Genomic DNA, 16,761 nt, shown 5'->3' with positions numbered 1-16,761 from the left:
GGTTGGAAAACGGACGCTCAATTTTGCCGGCGTCCGTTTTCCAAACCTGTGGCTGTCAGCGGGTTCGACAGCCGATACCGGTAAAATTATGCATCTGCTGTCACTAGCGCCTCCTTTTTACCACAGGCCCTAATTTGCATACCTTTCCTTAGTGAATCGCGCGCCCAGGAGAGTGGCCTGGGCGCGTGCCGGGAGAGCGGGTGCTCGCCAGCTCTCCCGCGCAGTTTACTGTATCAGCCCGAAAATAAGCAGCAGGAGAAATAAAGCACTAATGGAGATATGTTGGTGTTTTTTTGGGGGGGTAGGGGAGTTAATCAGTCGCACACCAGACAAATGCAACAGCAGAATAAAATATCTATTGGCAAAGCAATAATCCAAGTTAAAAATAATAGTAGTGCACATACAAATATATAAATAAGCAAACAATTAAGTACAAGGGCATTTTAAAAACTAAATTAAAGCTCAGACAAAACTTTAAAGAAAACAGCTGAATATTTATTAAAATTAAAAAACAAATACAAATATACAACCAGACTATCATGTTTCAGCGTACTGTCTGCCTCAGGGGTTACTGTACAATTGATCCATAAACAGTGCTGACACACTGTAATGGTGCCTTAAACCAAACAATAATCCAGTCACACAGAAGAACAGAATCAAAAAGCAATAAAGCAATATATATTGGGGAAAAAATGAAGAAAAAAAGTTATACTAAATTAAGAGAGTTTTCAAACTTTGGCAATTAGGAGTTAGGAAAGCAACTCAGCCCTCAGCAGAACACTGTCCTACAGTACCTGAAAGTAACTGGGCTTGATACCATGAAAAGGTGTGAGCTAAGGGAAAATGGTCAGATATGATGGTCTTAAGAAGTCATTATCTTCCACCATATTCTCTTTTTAAGTATGGTATTCTTGGCTGCAACGTTTGTTGCTAATTTGGCAGCATGCAATGAATTAGAGCAATGCCATTAGCAGTGCAGTCTCCCTACAGTACATAGCACTGGAGGAAGAAAGCAGAATGGACCTCAGTAGTTGTCCTTCCTGCAATCCAAGTAAAAAGGGAAGCAGAAAGGGTGAGGGGAATCCTCTCCCTAGGGCCTGAACGGGAAGAGCAGCAAGGCTGTATCTAGGGAACCTTCTCCCCACAAAAGCGGCAGCAGTGATGGAAATTAATTTTTGGCTTGTAGTGTTTAAATTTCCTACCATCTAAATTGAGCCCAGGGTAGAAGTGGCAAAAGGCTTCTCTCCTCTGCAGCTTTTCCACTCTTCAGCCCAAAACTCAGAGTGGCTCGTTGGACCTGACTGTTATGCAGAGCCCTGCAGAGGCTACCAAATGCACTCTCCTTCCTTCAGCCCAAAGATTTGGCTCTCACTCATGAGTGGGCACTACCTGACCCTGTATGAGAGCTGCTGGAGGTTCTCCTTCCTTGGCTCTGTGCTGACTACAGTCCCTCCCTCCCTTTAGCCCCAAGACAACTTTTGGGAGCCTCTGGAAGAGCAGTGGGTTGGTGATCCAGGGTTTAGACTGTCACAAATTTCCCAAACTCCCCTTTGGTTTCCAATTCTGCTGAATCCAACCAGTAGGAAAGGGAATAAATATCCTTACCTACAGAGCCTCCGGTCGAAAGCTGGCAGAACTCAAATAGGCCATCAAACACAGGGCAGTCTTCTCCTACATTGACTGCAGACAGAAAATGGTATTAGTAAGATAGACAAAGGGGAAAATATTAGCAAGTGTAGAAATAAGGGCATTATACCAAGTAAAATGTGCTGTAATTATGACAGGATGCTGACCTCTAGGCCTCTGCAGTCTGCTCCAAAAATCCCCAAACAAATGAAGTTAAATTGCTTCTTAAACTATATCCCATCTCCTAAAGCATGGTCCCCAAACTTTTCAAGAGAAGGGCCACATAGGAAATTTCAAATCACTCAGTGTGCAGGGGAGAGGTCCTCCTCAGAGTTTGCTGAATTGGGGGAGGGGGAGAGAGCTTCTTAGAGTTGTTTGCTGAGAAATGTTTGAGATGGGGGGGGGGGAGATCACTTCTTCTTTCAGTGATTTGAAAAGCTGGGGTTGGGAGGAGGCAGGGTTCCCAGAGTGTATGTCTGCCAGATGGAAACAGACACTAACAGGGGCTTGCTGACGTCAAATTACATAGGCCCTGTGCTGATCTCCACCTAGAAGTATTCTATGTAACAAGCTAAGATAAACATTTTTAATACAATAAGTCTTTATAATAAGTCTTTCCTCACACTCTATGCAAAAGCCAGTGGGCTTCCAATTGAAAACAAACAAAACAAGAAACAGATAGGTTTATTATCTTAATATTCCTTGTGCCAACACCCTCAAGCAGTTACTCTGAAAATGAATCAGGCAGAACAGGGAGGATCCTGGACTGCTCTGGCTGGACTTTATCAGGTAATTAATTTCTCCTTCCTCTTCGTCCAGCCAGACCAATCCAGACGATGGGATGTACCCAGGCTACCTTTTTGCTGGGTGGACACTGCCAAGTCCACTCTCAAGATTTCTCAACCAAAGAAAGCCCTGTCCTGGCTCAAAAGTCAATATAATAGTGCTTTGAAGGACTATGCAAGAAAGACCAGATTGTCACTCTGCAAATCTCCAAAGGTGACACCAGGCTAAATTATGCCCATGAAGCTGCCTGCACCCTGGTAGAAGATTCCCCCAATTTCTTGGAAAGCGGCAATCTCTTGGATATGTTAGCCTCATGTATTCCTTCCTTAATCCAATGAGCTATTGAAGCATTCAAAGCTGCTTCACCTTTTCCAGAGCTACTAAACAAGAACAAAGCGAAGCTCTGAGGTCCTGAAACAATCAGTGACCTGTAAATACTGAAGAACTCCTCTCTTAACATCCAAACGATAAAGTTGAGCACATTTCTCCATCCGAGTCCCTTTAAAAATAAAGGACTCATCATCCGGTCAAGATGAAAAGGGTGAAAACCACCTTATGGAGGAATGAAAGAACCACATGAATCTTCACTGTCATCTGAAAAACTCAAAAAAGGGCTCCCTAGAACAGAGTCTGGTGGAACAGACTGCTAGCAAAAAAAAAACCCACCACCTTAAGAGTAAGCAGCTTAAATGACGACACCTCTCTCAGAGGCTCAAATGGATGACCAAGCAGACATGTCCATGCCAAATTCAGATTCTAGGCAGTTACTGACTCTCACTGGAGAGCGAATATGCTTCACTCCCTGAAGGAAATGAGACATCTGGATGAGATGACAAAGATATGCCCAACAACCGGACTCTAACAGGCAACAGCCCCTACACCTGCATCTTTAGGTAGTTAAGAGCCAATCTTTGTCCAACCTCTCCTGAAGGAATTCTAAGATAGCCAGCACTGAAGCTCCTCTCTCAGAGATCTTCCTCTCTGAGCACAAACCCCAGACAACTTTCAGACTCTCACATACGCCAAGTATGAGGAAATTCTCTTGTACCACAAACCCTCAGAATATCCCTTCTCTGACAGATGGGCCCTTCTCAAGAGCCAAGCCGTAAGACAAAATGGAGATGGATCCTTGTGAACCATTAGTGCTTGAACTGTAGGTTCATGTCCTGAGTCATCAGCAGCGGATCCCATCTAGTATTCTCACTAGATCCACGTACCAAGGACACCTTGGCCAATCAGGAGCTACCAATAACAATAGTCTCAGATGCTTAGGAATCTTCTGCAAAACTCTTCGTATCTGAAGACATGGAGGGAACACCTAAAGACGACTCTGAACTGGCCAATTTTAAATCAAACCAAACCAGATGAGCCTCTTACCTTTCTTCAGCTGAAAATCTTTGCACCTATGCATTTCTGCTGACCACCATCAAATCTACCTCTGGTTCTTCCAGTTTGGATGCAACCTGGGAGAATGCCTCCTGGGACAGACTGTTCTCTGGGGTCCAGTCTGTAGCAACCAAGGAGGTCTGCTTGTACATTCTTTACTCCTGCTATTAGCAGCAGAGAGACTTTCTGCATGCTTCTCTGCCCAGTCTAACAAGCAGATCTACCCCTTACGCCATATGCCAACATCTGTTCCCCCCTTGGGAAAACACGTCTCCACTGTAGTAATGGCCAACAAGATCCTGACTGCCTGATCCTGAAGAATGAGAGCAAACGGAAGGGATTAACTTATTCTGGTTTACAACCAAATGATGAATCACAAGTGCCTTGAGCCACTGGATTTTAACAGTGAATGCCCCAACTCCAGAGACTGGCATTCGAAGTTACCTTTATCCAAACGGGAGACTCGAGATTCAAGATCCATTCCCATTTCCAGGTTCTTGTGTATGAGCTACCAAAGCAAAACTCTCCCTGGATTATGTCATCAGCGGGAATATACCTGGGACTGAGGGGATCACTTTGAGAGTAAGGTCCTCATATGCACCCCTTGCCCAAGCCATGGAACCCAATACCTGAAGATAAATCCACACCATGGATCAATGAATCCACAATAAACCATGCACCTGCCGGATCCTTACATCTGTCAACTAGATCCAGCCAAACCCTCATGTACTTCAAGGATTGAGAGGGCAACAAGTTACTCTTGTCAAAACTGAAAATCTAGCCCAGGTCCTGCAATAATTGATTCACTCTGGCCATTGCCGATTTGCTTTCCTGGGCTGACTTTGCTCGGAGCAACCAATCGCCCAGACACGAATGCACCAAAATACCTCTAACACAGGGTCGCTGACACATTACTACCCTGAAAAAAAGATCTTGGAGCTGTGCCAACCCAAAAGAGCCTGACACTGAAAGTACCACTCAATCATAGCAAAGTGAAGATAATTCTTAAGTCCTTCTTTTACCAGGAAATGTAGAAACACCTCCATCAGATCTAACATTAAAAATTCTCCTTGCCGCATTGCTACTGTAACTGACTACAGTCTTGCCATCCTAAAGTGGAACACCTTCAGAGACTTGTCAGCCTGCTTCAGATCCAGATTAGTGCAGAATGCATCCTCCTTCTTAGGTACCCCCAAAGTACAGCAAATTGACTACCCTGACCCTCTTGAGAGGGTGGGACCTGAACCACCACTCCTATATAAAGCAATTTCAAAAAGGTGTCATCCATACAGCTTCTTTTCCTGAACAGAACTACAATGGGAAATCATGAGCCTGATGCAAACACTTCACATCTCTGTGGAAAGAGAGGAAGGAATCGCATCTCCATATGAAGGAAAAGGAGCTACGTCTCTTGGAACTCTGCCCAGTGGAGCCATGGACCAGATCGCTGCGATGTCCAAGACCACCAGATCCAGCGTAGAAGGCCCTCACTCTGAGCTACTTCCCTTTTTGCAGTTCAACATGGCTGCTGTTTCTGCTGTGGCAGCAAGCACGACAGCAGGTACATCCTGCAGACAACCCCACCAATGCAACTCCCTCAAGGGACAGACGACTGCGTGCTGTCCCTCTGCTACCCCACAAAATTTACAGAGGCTTCTCCCTGACAGTGCAATCTACAAGCACCATAAACTGAGTGTTTATCACGCGCCTAAATAAATGCCATTGCTTCTTCCCTTACCTCTACCTCAGCCTGAGGTCCCTGACCACATTGCTAACAACCCAAAAACGCCAACCTACCCTCAGATGTTCTCTTCCCTTTATTTGTTTTAAACAGCTTTAACAAACAGGAAGCAGGCACAGACACAGGGCTCAGGAGAAGCGAGGAAAATAGAGCAAAAGAAGTCTTTAGTCTCTCTCTTTTTTTTTTTGAGAAAGACCATGGAAGGGAGAAAAAAAAAAAGGGGGGGGAGGGGGAAGAGGGGTAATTCCAGTACCCATAGCCAGAAAGAACCCTGTTTCAGTAACTAGAAGCCTTCTGGTCCATTGGCTGTGTTCAAGTGAGGGAGGGCGTACAAGACTTTCACCTCAGAAATCCAAATCTCTCTCTACTTCACCAGCTTAACCATCCTTCAGCTCACAGCACAGGATGTTTGCCTGCCATCTGTTGCAGACAGAATATTGATATGGTAGGCCGAGGTCAGCACAGGAATCTATGTAAGGGGATGTCATCAAGCCTGTTAGTCTGTGTCTCCATCTCTGTCTGGGAGGCATAAACCCATGCATCTGGACTGGTCTGGCTGGCTGAAGAGGAAAAGATTATTTCTAGATTTCATCAAAGTTAACAAGTCTGCATATCCCCAGCAACCTTATCCCCCCCTACTCAATATCTCCCCACCTAGGAATGTAGGGGGCAGGCAGGCAGGGTGAAAGGTGGATGGATGGCGAGATGGGGTGTTTGTGTGTTGCACCCGCTCTACTTCCTTCCCCACCTCTCACCTCCCTTCTCTTTCAATATGCCGGATTCGTGGTATAAGCAAAACAATCTCCTTTGGGGACCCTAATGCAGAGAGAAACACTCAGACTTGGTATCCAGTTTATAAGAATGAGGATTTCTACAGTCTGCCTCTCCAGAGCTTGAACTCCTAAGGCCAGGAACCATCCTTAGCAGGCATTCCCTGGCAGCTTGCTACCGTCAGTGCCTTCCTCCCTGTAGCCTCACAGTGGTCTAAACCTCCTTAAGGTTGTGATGCAGACTCTTCCCCCTGCTCAAGCAGCACGGACACCAGCAATGGCCTGCCCTGCTCATGCCGCTCTGAAGTGCTGCCACTTGCACTCTGAACTTTCCTTCAGTGGTCATTGCTACGGGTAGATCAAACTTCTCCTGTCACTGTTGCGGGGGCGGGATGAAATTCAGCCAAAGGCCACAACCGACCCTCAGGTCATACTTTTGGGACCCCTGTCCTAAACGCAAAAAAGATCAGAGTATTAAGAGAAAGCAAACATCTGCAGAGGAGCTGCGAACACTATACTGCCGAGTTACTGCTGTGCTGCTGGTGCCTGCTCTTTCTTAAGTCCCTTGTTAAACGACAGCTTAAGGATCTCATTTGGTGCCCCTGGAATTCACCTGTGGTCTGGAACCTCCTCTTCCTTCATGCCTGTTACACTGACAAGGCTAATTCCTCTGACTGGTCCCAATCTCACCAAGCTGCCATTATTTGCTAAGGCACAGAACAATGACTATAAACAGAAACCCTACCCAAGTGGGCGCATCAGTCCTAAGAACATAAAGTGCCACGCTGGGTCAGATTAAGGTCCATTGAGCCCAGCATCCTGTCTCCATCAGTTTGCCAGTCCGGGTCACAAGGTGTATCTAATTCCTGCTACTCACTCCCAGGGATAGCAATCACTTTCCTTAGTCTGCCTGGCTAATAATGGGTTATGGACCTTTCCTCCAGGAACTTGTCCAAACCTCCTTTAAACCCCGCTGTGCTCATCGCCTTGATCACATCCTCTGGCAACGGATTACACAGCCTGACAGTGCGCAGAGTGACAAAGTGCTTCCTGTGATTTGTTCTGACTCTGCTGCTTGTTAGGTTCATGCAGTGTCCCTCTGTTTCAGTATTTTCAAAGGGTAAATAACCGTCCTTTATTTCCTGGATCCATCCCACTCATGATTTTATAAACTATCATGTCCCCTCCAAATAGTCTCTTTTCCAAGCTGAAGAGCCCTCGCCTGCGAGCCTCTCATCATAGGAGAGGTGCCCCACTCCCTTTATGAGTTTTGTTGCCCTCCTCGGCACCTTTTCTTATTCCTCTGCCTGACCAATCAGTTACAGACAGAAAGGAAAAGTCCAAAGTCAACAACTTTTCCATTGGGAAAATATTTCACAAAATACGAGACTCCTGCCCTACCTCCTGATCTTCCTAACACCCAGAGCCTGGGACTCTGGGCTCCCCCTTTACCCTCTCCCCATCCCACTGATCTCACCAACACTCACTGAGTAGGACACTCGATTGCCTTCCCATCCGACTATGCCTCCCAATTTCATTAACAGTGACTTGGATTTGCCACTGTTGGAAACAGGATGCTGGGCTTGATGGACCCTTGGTCTGACCCAGTATGGCAACTTCTTATGATGTGACCTTCCGATTCCTTCCCCACCTTCTGATCTCACTAATACTCACAACTGGGGCCCCCTGACTCCTCCTCCTCACCCCCCCATCTCACTAACACTCACTGATTGGGCCCCCCTCTGATTCCTCTCACTTGCAGCCTGAGATGGCAGAAGTGGTAGTTTAGTATCAAGAGGCACTCAGCAGCAATCTAATAAATATTACACTATTATGTAAGCTACTTTGGGTTAAGCTTTAGTTTAAAGGAAGGTGGTATAAAAGTGTAACAAAGACATTGATGTCTAAATCAGCAAGCTGCGAGGCTATGAATTTTGCATGATGCAGGCAATCCATGTTCAAAAGAATCCCCTGTGTGAGAAAATAAGCAGCAGGGCCTAGCTAAACCAAGAATCGCTAGAAAAGGAAGCAAAAAGTGCAGCGGAGAAAAAAAAAAAAAGCGGCAAAGCCTGCTGACGTGCTGTGAAAACAGGAAGGTCGCCCCACACTGGGCAGGAAATGCACTGCCGGGATGGAGTGTTTTAATCACTTCCATCAGAAACATTACCTCGATTTTTCTGCCCAGTGTGAGATTTCTGATAAATAAAAGCAACACACACTGGGACTCGCGAGCATAGTTTTGGACATCACAAAGTGTTTTCAAATAGAAGTCCTTGCGGTAACCACGAGAGCTTCCTGAAAGATTTTAAAACGTGTTCTTCTCTCCAAAGGGAAGGGTTTTCTATCATGAGTGTGAGTCTCTGAGCTGCAGCACCTGCTCTGCATTAGCACGTGCAGGAGTATCTTCTAAATAAATATTTACAAAGTACTGTTTTGCTGCACGTGTCATTTTCTGGACAGCACCTCAAAGATTTGCTTTTCAAACCGTGTAAAACAGAACCTTTGGGCTTGACCGCTGTAGGCGAGGGTCCCCCACGCTGGTCGCTAAACGGTTACCGTGGAGCCACGCGGTTTCGAGCCGTACACTGCCATGACAAGCCAAGAAAGACTCACATCTCTGCATCTGCTTGCTGTACTCGGACATGTTGTCTGGCCGTATTGATCGAAGAAATTTGATGTACTCATCACTGTGGTACTTGGTCATTTCTTCAGCTGTTGCCTTGTGCGGTCGCTGGTGAAGAAACAAACCCCCTAACGTTATTCTGACAGATCATACTCTTTATAAGCAGGGAGAGAGGGTGCCAAGCTGACAGCTACAAGATACAGCAAAGGAGGGAGTTTATTTCACACGCAGACAATCTCATTAGCTTTTTATGTACTTTGAATTAGGAAAGAGGTTAAATCTGGTTTATTAATCTGGAAAGATATGGTTGTTTCCTGGTTGTCAAGTACTGATGTTATCAAAACATAGAAAAAGAACTTGGGGTAGAATCTATTTTCTTAATTACCTAATATAGCGCCCAGGAAGAGGTTTTTTTGTTTTTTTTATTGCAAAAAAAAATGTTCCAAATTGTATTTGGCAGAGAAAGAAAGCTTGGATTCCTTTCAATATTTTATCTCTATCTAAAGCTGCAAGAGGGGCTGAGTAACCTAATTTATTGTAATCTATGCACGAGTCATTTATTGTTGCTGTCAACCTAGGGCACAGGCTCACTGGGTGAGGACAGCGAACCCCATTTATGAATGAAAAAAGGAGGGAGTTTATCACTCATTTCCACCGTGGTTATTTATCTGGAGTAAGATTTGCAAAAGATCTCTCTCACTTCAGTACTCCATATACACCCCATTATGCACCCAAGGTCTCCCAGGGTCCTTCCTAACTAAGGTGGAAGTGCAGAATTTGATGGGCAACCTACTCTCTATTTCAGTATCTTCAGATTAGACATTTTGTCAATGAGAGGGGCAACACATATCTTTTAACACACCATCAGCCTTTGGGATCTGAGCAGTTAACTTTTTGAGACTATGGGTCTTGGATATATCAAATATGGGAAAATGTCCCAGGACTGCAAGATTCTGATTCTTCCTGGCCAGTCACTTGGAAGTAAACCTTGAAATGCCCTCCTTTAGTATGCTAAATATCCAAAATTAAAATACTAATGAGATTGCTTATTACTCCACAAAGAATCCATAAATGGGACCCCCATATTTCTTCTGTTAGCAAAACTATGGAATGATGGGATCCTTTGATTATTTATGGTGGATCTGCCCTTGGTTCAGGAATTTTGGGACAGACATACAACCTACAATTTCAAGAATTCCTTGTGTAGTTGCTGCACTAGAGATTTTTTTTTTCCTTTTATTGGGGATGGAACTACAAAGCAATTGCTTAAAGCAAATTCACAGTTTTCTAATTGAAAATTGGCAGTGAACTGTGTCACAGCCAGGTATGGGAAGAGAGGGTCTGTGCTGACACTGAGTGGATGAAAAAAGTTTGGAAGGTAGTAAGGATGAAAAAATTTAACATGGGGTATGAAGGGGAAACTATCTTTTTGGGGTATTTGGATTCCTTTCATATGTGTGTTGCCACGTGACATATTTAGCTGACTATACTCATTGATAAAGGAAAATTAGTTTCTTACCTGATAATTTTCGTTCCTGTAGTACCACGGATCAGTCCAGACTCCTGGGTTTTGCCCCCCCAGCAGATGGAGACAGAAGTTTTCAAAACAAAATTCTGCCTTATATAGGATGGTGCCACCTACAGTCTGGCAGTATTACTCAATGTCAAAGCAGAATGGCTCTCAAAAAAGCCACCATAACTATGTACAATAACCCTTCAACAAGAAAAAGAAATAACCGGTTCACTTAACTCTCCTAGGAACTGAACCTGTAGAACCACTTGTGGACAGTCAATCCAATTTCTGCAGATCTGAAAACAAATCAATCAATAACTGAGTGGACTCTCCCTTACTTCCATACGTTCCCTGCTCGGGACTCTGGACTGATCCGTGGTACTACAGGAACAAATATCAGGTAAGAAACTAATTTTCCTTTCCCTGTATGTACCCGGATCAGTCCAGACTCCTGGGATGTACCAGAGCTTTCTTACCTGGGATGGGATCTGGAGAGGCCCACTAAGCACTGCTTCTTCAAAGCTTCCGTCACTCTGTGCCTGAACATCCAGTCTATAGTGTCTGGCAAAGGTATGCAAAGACTTCCAAGTCGCCACCCTGCAGATCTCCTGCGGTGAGACCATTTGACACTCCACCCAAGAAGCCACCTGCGAATGGGTAGAATGAGCCCGAAGACCAAATGGTACAGACTTACCACGCAGCAAATATGCCAAGCCTATAGCCTCTTTCAACCAGTATGAAATTGTAGCTTTAGATACCATATTTCCTCGTTTCGGACCAGCCCACAGCACAAAAAGATGGTCCGTCACACAAAACACGTTAGTAACTTCCGGATAACGCAACAACGCCCAGCTTCGTAAGTCTTTAGACAAAGGGTCTGACCGGTCCAAAACGGGAAATGATGGAAGCTCCACTGACTGATTCGCGTGAAAAGCAGACACCACCTTCAGAAGAAAGGAAGGAACCGTCCACAAGGACACACCAGAAACCGAAATTCTCATAAACTGCTCCCTACAGGATAGAGCCTGGAGCTCCGATACCCTGCGAGCAGATGTGATAGCGATAAGGAAAATCACCTTTAACGAGAGATCCTTTATTGTAGCCGTTTTCGGAGGCTCAAAGGGCGCCATACACAGAGCTGAGAGAACCAAGTTCAGATTTCAAGAAGGACAAGGGTGCCTGATCGGGGGAGTAAATGCTTTGCCCCCTTTATGAAACTAGCCACATTGGGGTGAGCAGCCAGTGCCTCACCTTGAATGGAACTGCGCAAACAATCAAGAGCTGCTACATGAACCCTCAGGGAACTACACAATAATCCCTTGGCGAATCTGAATTGTAAGAAACCTAAAATATCCGACACCGAAGACAGAGTAAGAACAATCGCCCAGGCCACGCACCAAGATTCAAAGATTCTCCACACGCGCGAGGCTGACGTCTTGCCACCACAGCGTTCGAATACCCTTTGCTCCTCAGGCGGCACCTCTCAAAAGCCATGCCGCTAGACAAAAGCAATCCTCTTCCAAACATACAGGCCCTTGCTGGAGAAGGTCCAGGAGCAGTGACAACCGCAGGGGACCCGCCACAGCCAGATTGACCAGGTCTGCAAACCAAGGCCGTCTCGGCCACTCTGGAGCTACGAGGATGACTTTTGCTGGGTGTATCTCCTCTCCTGAGCACTTGGCCTATCAGCGGCCAAGGAGGGAAGACATATAGCAGCACATCGGTCGGCCAGGGCAGCACCAGAGTATCTACCCCTTCTGCTCTTGTTTCTCTGCGGCGACCGAAGAAGCGCGGAGCCTTGGCGTTCTGAAACGTTGCCATGAGATCCATGTGGGGTATGCCCCACATGTCGCATATGAGCTGGAAAGCTTCATCTGCGAGCTCCCATTCCCCGGGATCAAGGCAGTGCCGACTGAGAAAGTCTGCCTGAACGTTCGACTCCTGCTATGTGAGACGCCGCAATACTTACTAAATGCTTCTCCGCCCAGCTGATGGGCTTCTGTGGCCACTGGCTGGCTCTTTGTTCTCCCTTGGTGATTGATATAAGCCACCATGGTCGCATTGTCACAAATAATTCTGACTGACTTCCCCTAGGGCAGAACGCTTGCAACGCTAACCACACTGCCCTGGTTTCCAGACAATTGATCGACCACTGATATTCTTCCTGGGACCATTGTCCCTGCTCAGACTTCCTCAGGCAAACCGCTCCCCAACCGGAGAGGCTGGCGTCCGTGGTTACCTCCAGGGGAACTCCTTGGGATAAGTTGTCCGAGATAAGCCACCAGTCAAGACTGGAGCACGCCATATCCGTGAGAGGGAGAGGTAAATGAAACTGTTCGGAGACTGGATTCCAACACGAAAGCAACGCTGACTGTAAAGGACGCATATGAGCAAAGGCCCAGGGCACCACCTTCAGGGTGGACGTCATGGAGCCGAGAACCCGCAAATAATCCCGCACTCTGGGGAGACAGTTGGCCAATAAGTCCCGCACTTGTGCTTGTAGCTTGACAATTCAGTCCGAGGTAAGGAACACTCTCCCCTGTTGAGTGTTGAATAGAGCTCCCAAAAACTCCAAAGACTGGGTGGGCACCAGTCAGCTCTTGGCTAAGTTGATCACAGGAGTTGAAGCACTTTGCGAATTGCCAACTGGCCGAGTGACTCTGACTTTGCTCGAATTAGCCAGTCGTCCAGGCATGGATGCACCAGGAACCCCTCTCTGCGCAGATGAGCCGCTACTGCAACCATTACCTTGGTAAATGTTCTGGGCGCGACAGCAAGACCGAAGGGCAAAGCTCAAAACTGAAAATGGTGACCCATCACCTAGAACCTCAAACTTCTGGTGGTCGGCCCAAATGCCTATGTGAAGATACGCTTCCGTTAGGGTCCAGTGTCGCCAGAAACTCTCCTTTTCTTACTGAGGCAATGACTGACCATAACGTCTCCATGCGAAAACGTGGCACCCTGAGGCAGCGGTTTACGCGCTTCAAATCCAGAATGGGTCGAAAGGACCCCTCTTTTTTTGGGGTCTACAAACTAAATGGAATAACGCCCTTTTTGCTGCTCTGCCTGAGGAACTGGGGGTGATGGCGTGTTGCAGAAGGCATTGCAAGGTATCTTGTACTGCCTGTCATTTCTCTTCGTAACCGCATGGAGAGACCAGAAACCGCCCTGGAAGGTGGTGTGCAAAACCTAAAGCGTAGCCTTGATTTATCACAGTAAGGACCCACTGGTCAGACGTCACCTTGACCAATTCCTCGTAAACCAGGGACAGTCTGCCCCCGACAGCTGGAACAGAGGAATGGGTCGGCGTCCCTTCATTGGGAAGACTTGGCCCCAGATGCGGACTGGGTAGCCCCGGTTCTGCCAAAGTGTCTGCCACGAAAGGGCTGAGAACAGGACTGTTGGCGACTGGACGCTTGCCGAAAGGAAGAAGCTGGAGCTCTGGACGGACGAAATTTCCGATTCCCTCTTAATCGAGACTGTGAAGAAAAGGAGCCCCCTCGACTTGGGCCTATCCTCTGGCAGTCTGTGAACCTTGTTCTCCCCCATGGATTGAATCATATCCTCGAGATCCTTGCAAAAAGCAATTTACCCTTGAAAGGCAACGACCCCAGCTGAGCCTTGGAGGAAATATCCGCTGACCAATTTCTTAACCACATGAGCTAATGAGCCGAGACTGCTGACACCATGGATCTGGCCGAAGTCCGTAACAGATCATAAAGTGCATCCGCACTATAAGCGATCGAAGCTTTCAGATGCCCTGCTTGCTGTGCTTCTGCATCGGAAAGACCAGCATTAGCTTGTAACTGCTGAACCCAGCGAAGGCCCGCTCGTAAGGCAAAATTGCTGCACATAGCTGCCCGCACTCCCAGTGCAGAGGCTTCAAACATTTTCTTGAGCTGCAGCTCCAACTTTCTATCCTGCAGGTAACCGGGATTGTGGTCTTTTTGGTGACTGCGGACACCGCCGTGTCCACCTTGGGCACCCACAGTATGTCAATTGCTTCCTCCAGAAGAGGATATAGCTTATCCATAGCCTTGCTAACTTTCAATCCCAGATCCAGGGTATCCCATTCTCTATATAGCAAGTCCATGGCAGAAAAATGAGAAGGAAAGGAAGTAGCCGGGCCCCTCAGACCCAACAACACTGGATCCATGGCCCCTAGCCTGGACTCCTCTGGCAGCCCATCTATGTCTAACCCTCCGAGTATGGCAGGGATAAGCGGAGCCAACTCCTCCCTCCTAAACAGATGGACCACCTTAGGGTCATCTCCTTCCACAATGTGAGAGCCTCGTGCTGGATCCTGTGGATGTTGATCAGGGTCTGTATCTACCCCCATCGGAGGTTTGCCCTGCAGGTCCTGGTCCCCTGGGTCCGTATCCTGACCTGTGGAATCAGTATCTGTCTGGTGAGCCAATGTACGCAAAGGGCGCTTAGCTTTGGAGGACCCAGAGACTCCTTTAGACCGCTTTCGAGAAAGAGACTTAAGACCACTAGAGGATGTTTTACCCCCAGCCTGAAGCTTCCCTTCCCCTCCTGGCTTTAAAAACCTTATGGAGAAATAAAATAAACTCAGAGAAGGAGGAAGAGGAGGAGGAGTCAGAAGATCCCTCGGGGCTATCCTCCGTTGCAGGTGAGAGAGGCTGTAAAGGTTCGCTCCCTCCAGGAAACCCTGGCTGAGGAGAGAGAGGAGGCGGGAGAATCCCCTCCCCCATAGCTGCACGAGTCGCGAATCTAAAAGACACCAAAATGGCCTCCGTTCCCACACCCAGCGGGAACGGATCTGCCTCAGCTGATCTCGGTGCAGCTAACACTGAAGGGAGCTCGGGCAGCCTTGCCTTTAACCATTTTCGCAGCCCTGGAGGATCCCTCCCCCCTGGGAAGACACGCCGAGCAAGACGCACGCGGGCCGAGCTACATGTGCGGCACGCAGATGAGCGCGGCATCGGGCAGCAGGCCTGAGAAAGCTAAAATTCAATTCTGTAAAAAATAGAAAAATAATCACTGTCCGCCCAAGCGCAGAGTCAGGGAGGGAAGAGAGCCGCAGCGCCAGTGACACTGACAGAAAATCCAAACTTTTTTTTTTTTTTTTAAAGACTTGCCCAACAGTGGCCACAGTCCTGATCCACCGGGGTGGAGTGAACCGGGCTCCCCTGTGTCGCACCGAACTGTTAGCTTGGAACAAGAGGGCCCGCGACCCTGTAATGCAGCTGCCTCAACAACCAGCGGGGGATGGTCCCATCAGGACCTTACAAAACCCCCTGGGAGGCTCAGGCCAGAAACTGCTTTTTTTTTTTTTTTTTTTTTTTAATCCATGTAAAAAGGTTTTACAGACTGAAAACTCTCAAACAATGAACAATCAGCACAGACTGTAGGCCTTGCACCTCCACCATCTGCTGGAGACAGAAATACTGCCGGACTGTAGGTGGCACCATCCTATAAGGCAGAGTTTTGTTTTGAAAACTTCTCTGTCTCCATCTGCTGGGGGGGGGCAAAACCCAGGAGTCTGGACTGATACGGGTGCGTACAGGGAACAAGCGTTATTAATGTCCCACCCCACGGTGAAAGGGGGTATTACTTCATTATGCTTTCTAGTTCATGTGTCTGGATTATAAACCAACAGGTGATTATTTCTTTTGGGATTATAGGAGACTGTAGATATATTAGAACTCACCGACTGATGGCAATTGAGTTTGAATATTGAAGCTTTGACAATTTTGATTGTATGAATTCATGTGCTGGTCATTATCACAATATGATAATGTTAATATAAATATTTCAAACAAGAGTAACACTCACGTAGATTTCCATTTTTCTGTACAGGCCATAGTTGAGCAGTAAATTGTGGGTCATGCGGATCCTGTGTGGCTTCATGGGGTGACCCTGCCCATAATAGTAATTTCCAATATCGCCTAAAAAGAAGAAACAATTAATGAGGAAAGTGACCTGGATACTCCCTGGAGAGGCAACTGATCCAGCTACTTGTTAAGGCTTTACACTGCATGACTTTAGGTGAAAACGAACTGGAGAAGCAGAGCTTTGAAAGCCAGACCATACAGCTAAAGTCGTCACGCAGAGCCAACTCACAGCTCTTGAATCAAATGCTGGTTTGGCCCACTCACAGGCCGATTCAGTAAAGTCCGCGGGAGAGCGGCGAACGTCCACTCGCCGGTGAGCTCGATTCAGTATTTAAATTAGGTGGTGCGGTAGAAACAGCCAAAAGGAAGTGCTAGAGAAACTAGCACGTCCATAGCGCCTCCTTTTAGCCCGGAGCGGCGGCTGTCAGCAGGTTTGATAGCCGACGCTCAATTTTGCC

At 47.0% G+C, this 16,761-nt stretch overlaps 1 protein-coding gene across 1 annotated transcript in view; it reads right to left on the bottom strand.

Moving 5' to 3' along the window:
• The window catches only part of HDAC2 (histone deacetylase 2), a 148,728-nt gene that overhangs the window by 106,640 nt on the left and 25,327 nt on the right, over positions 1-16,761 (bottom strand). The window contains exons 2-4 of the mRNA XM_029595238.1: positions 16,245-16,357; positions 8,923-9,040; positions 1,606-1,680 (exon numbers count right to left, since the gene is read on the bottom strand). Of these exons, the coding sequence (XP_029451098.1) occupies positions 1,606-1,680; positions 8,923-9,040; positions 16,245-16,357 (306 nt within the window). The remainder of the gene's footprint in view (positions 1-1,605; positions 1,681-8,922; positions 9,041-16,244; positions 16,358-16,761) is intronic.

Source organism: Rhinatrema bivittatum, chromosome 3 (assembly GCF_901001135.1).
Source record: "Rhinatrema bivittatum chromosome 3, aRhiBiv1.1, whole genome shotgun sequence".
In the NCBI taxonomy this organism is placed as follows: domain Eukaryota; kingdom Metazoa; phylum Chordata; class Amphibia; order Gymnophiona; family Rhinatrematidae; genus Rhinatrema; species Rhinatrema bivittatum.
The sequence above is the reverse complement of the archived record's forward strand: the minus strand, read 5'-3'. Positions and strand labels throughout refer to the sequence as shown.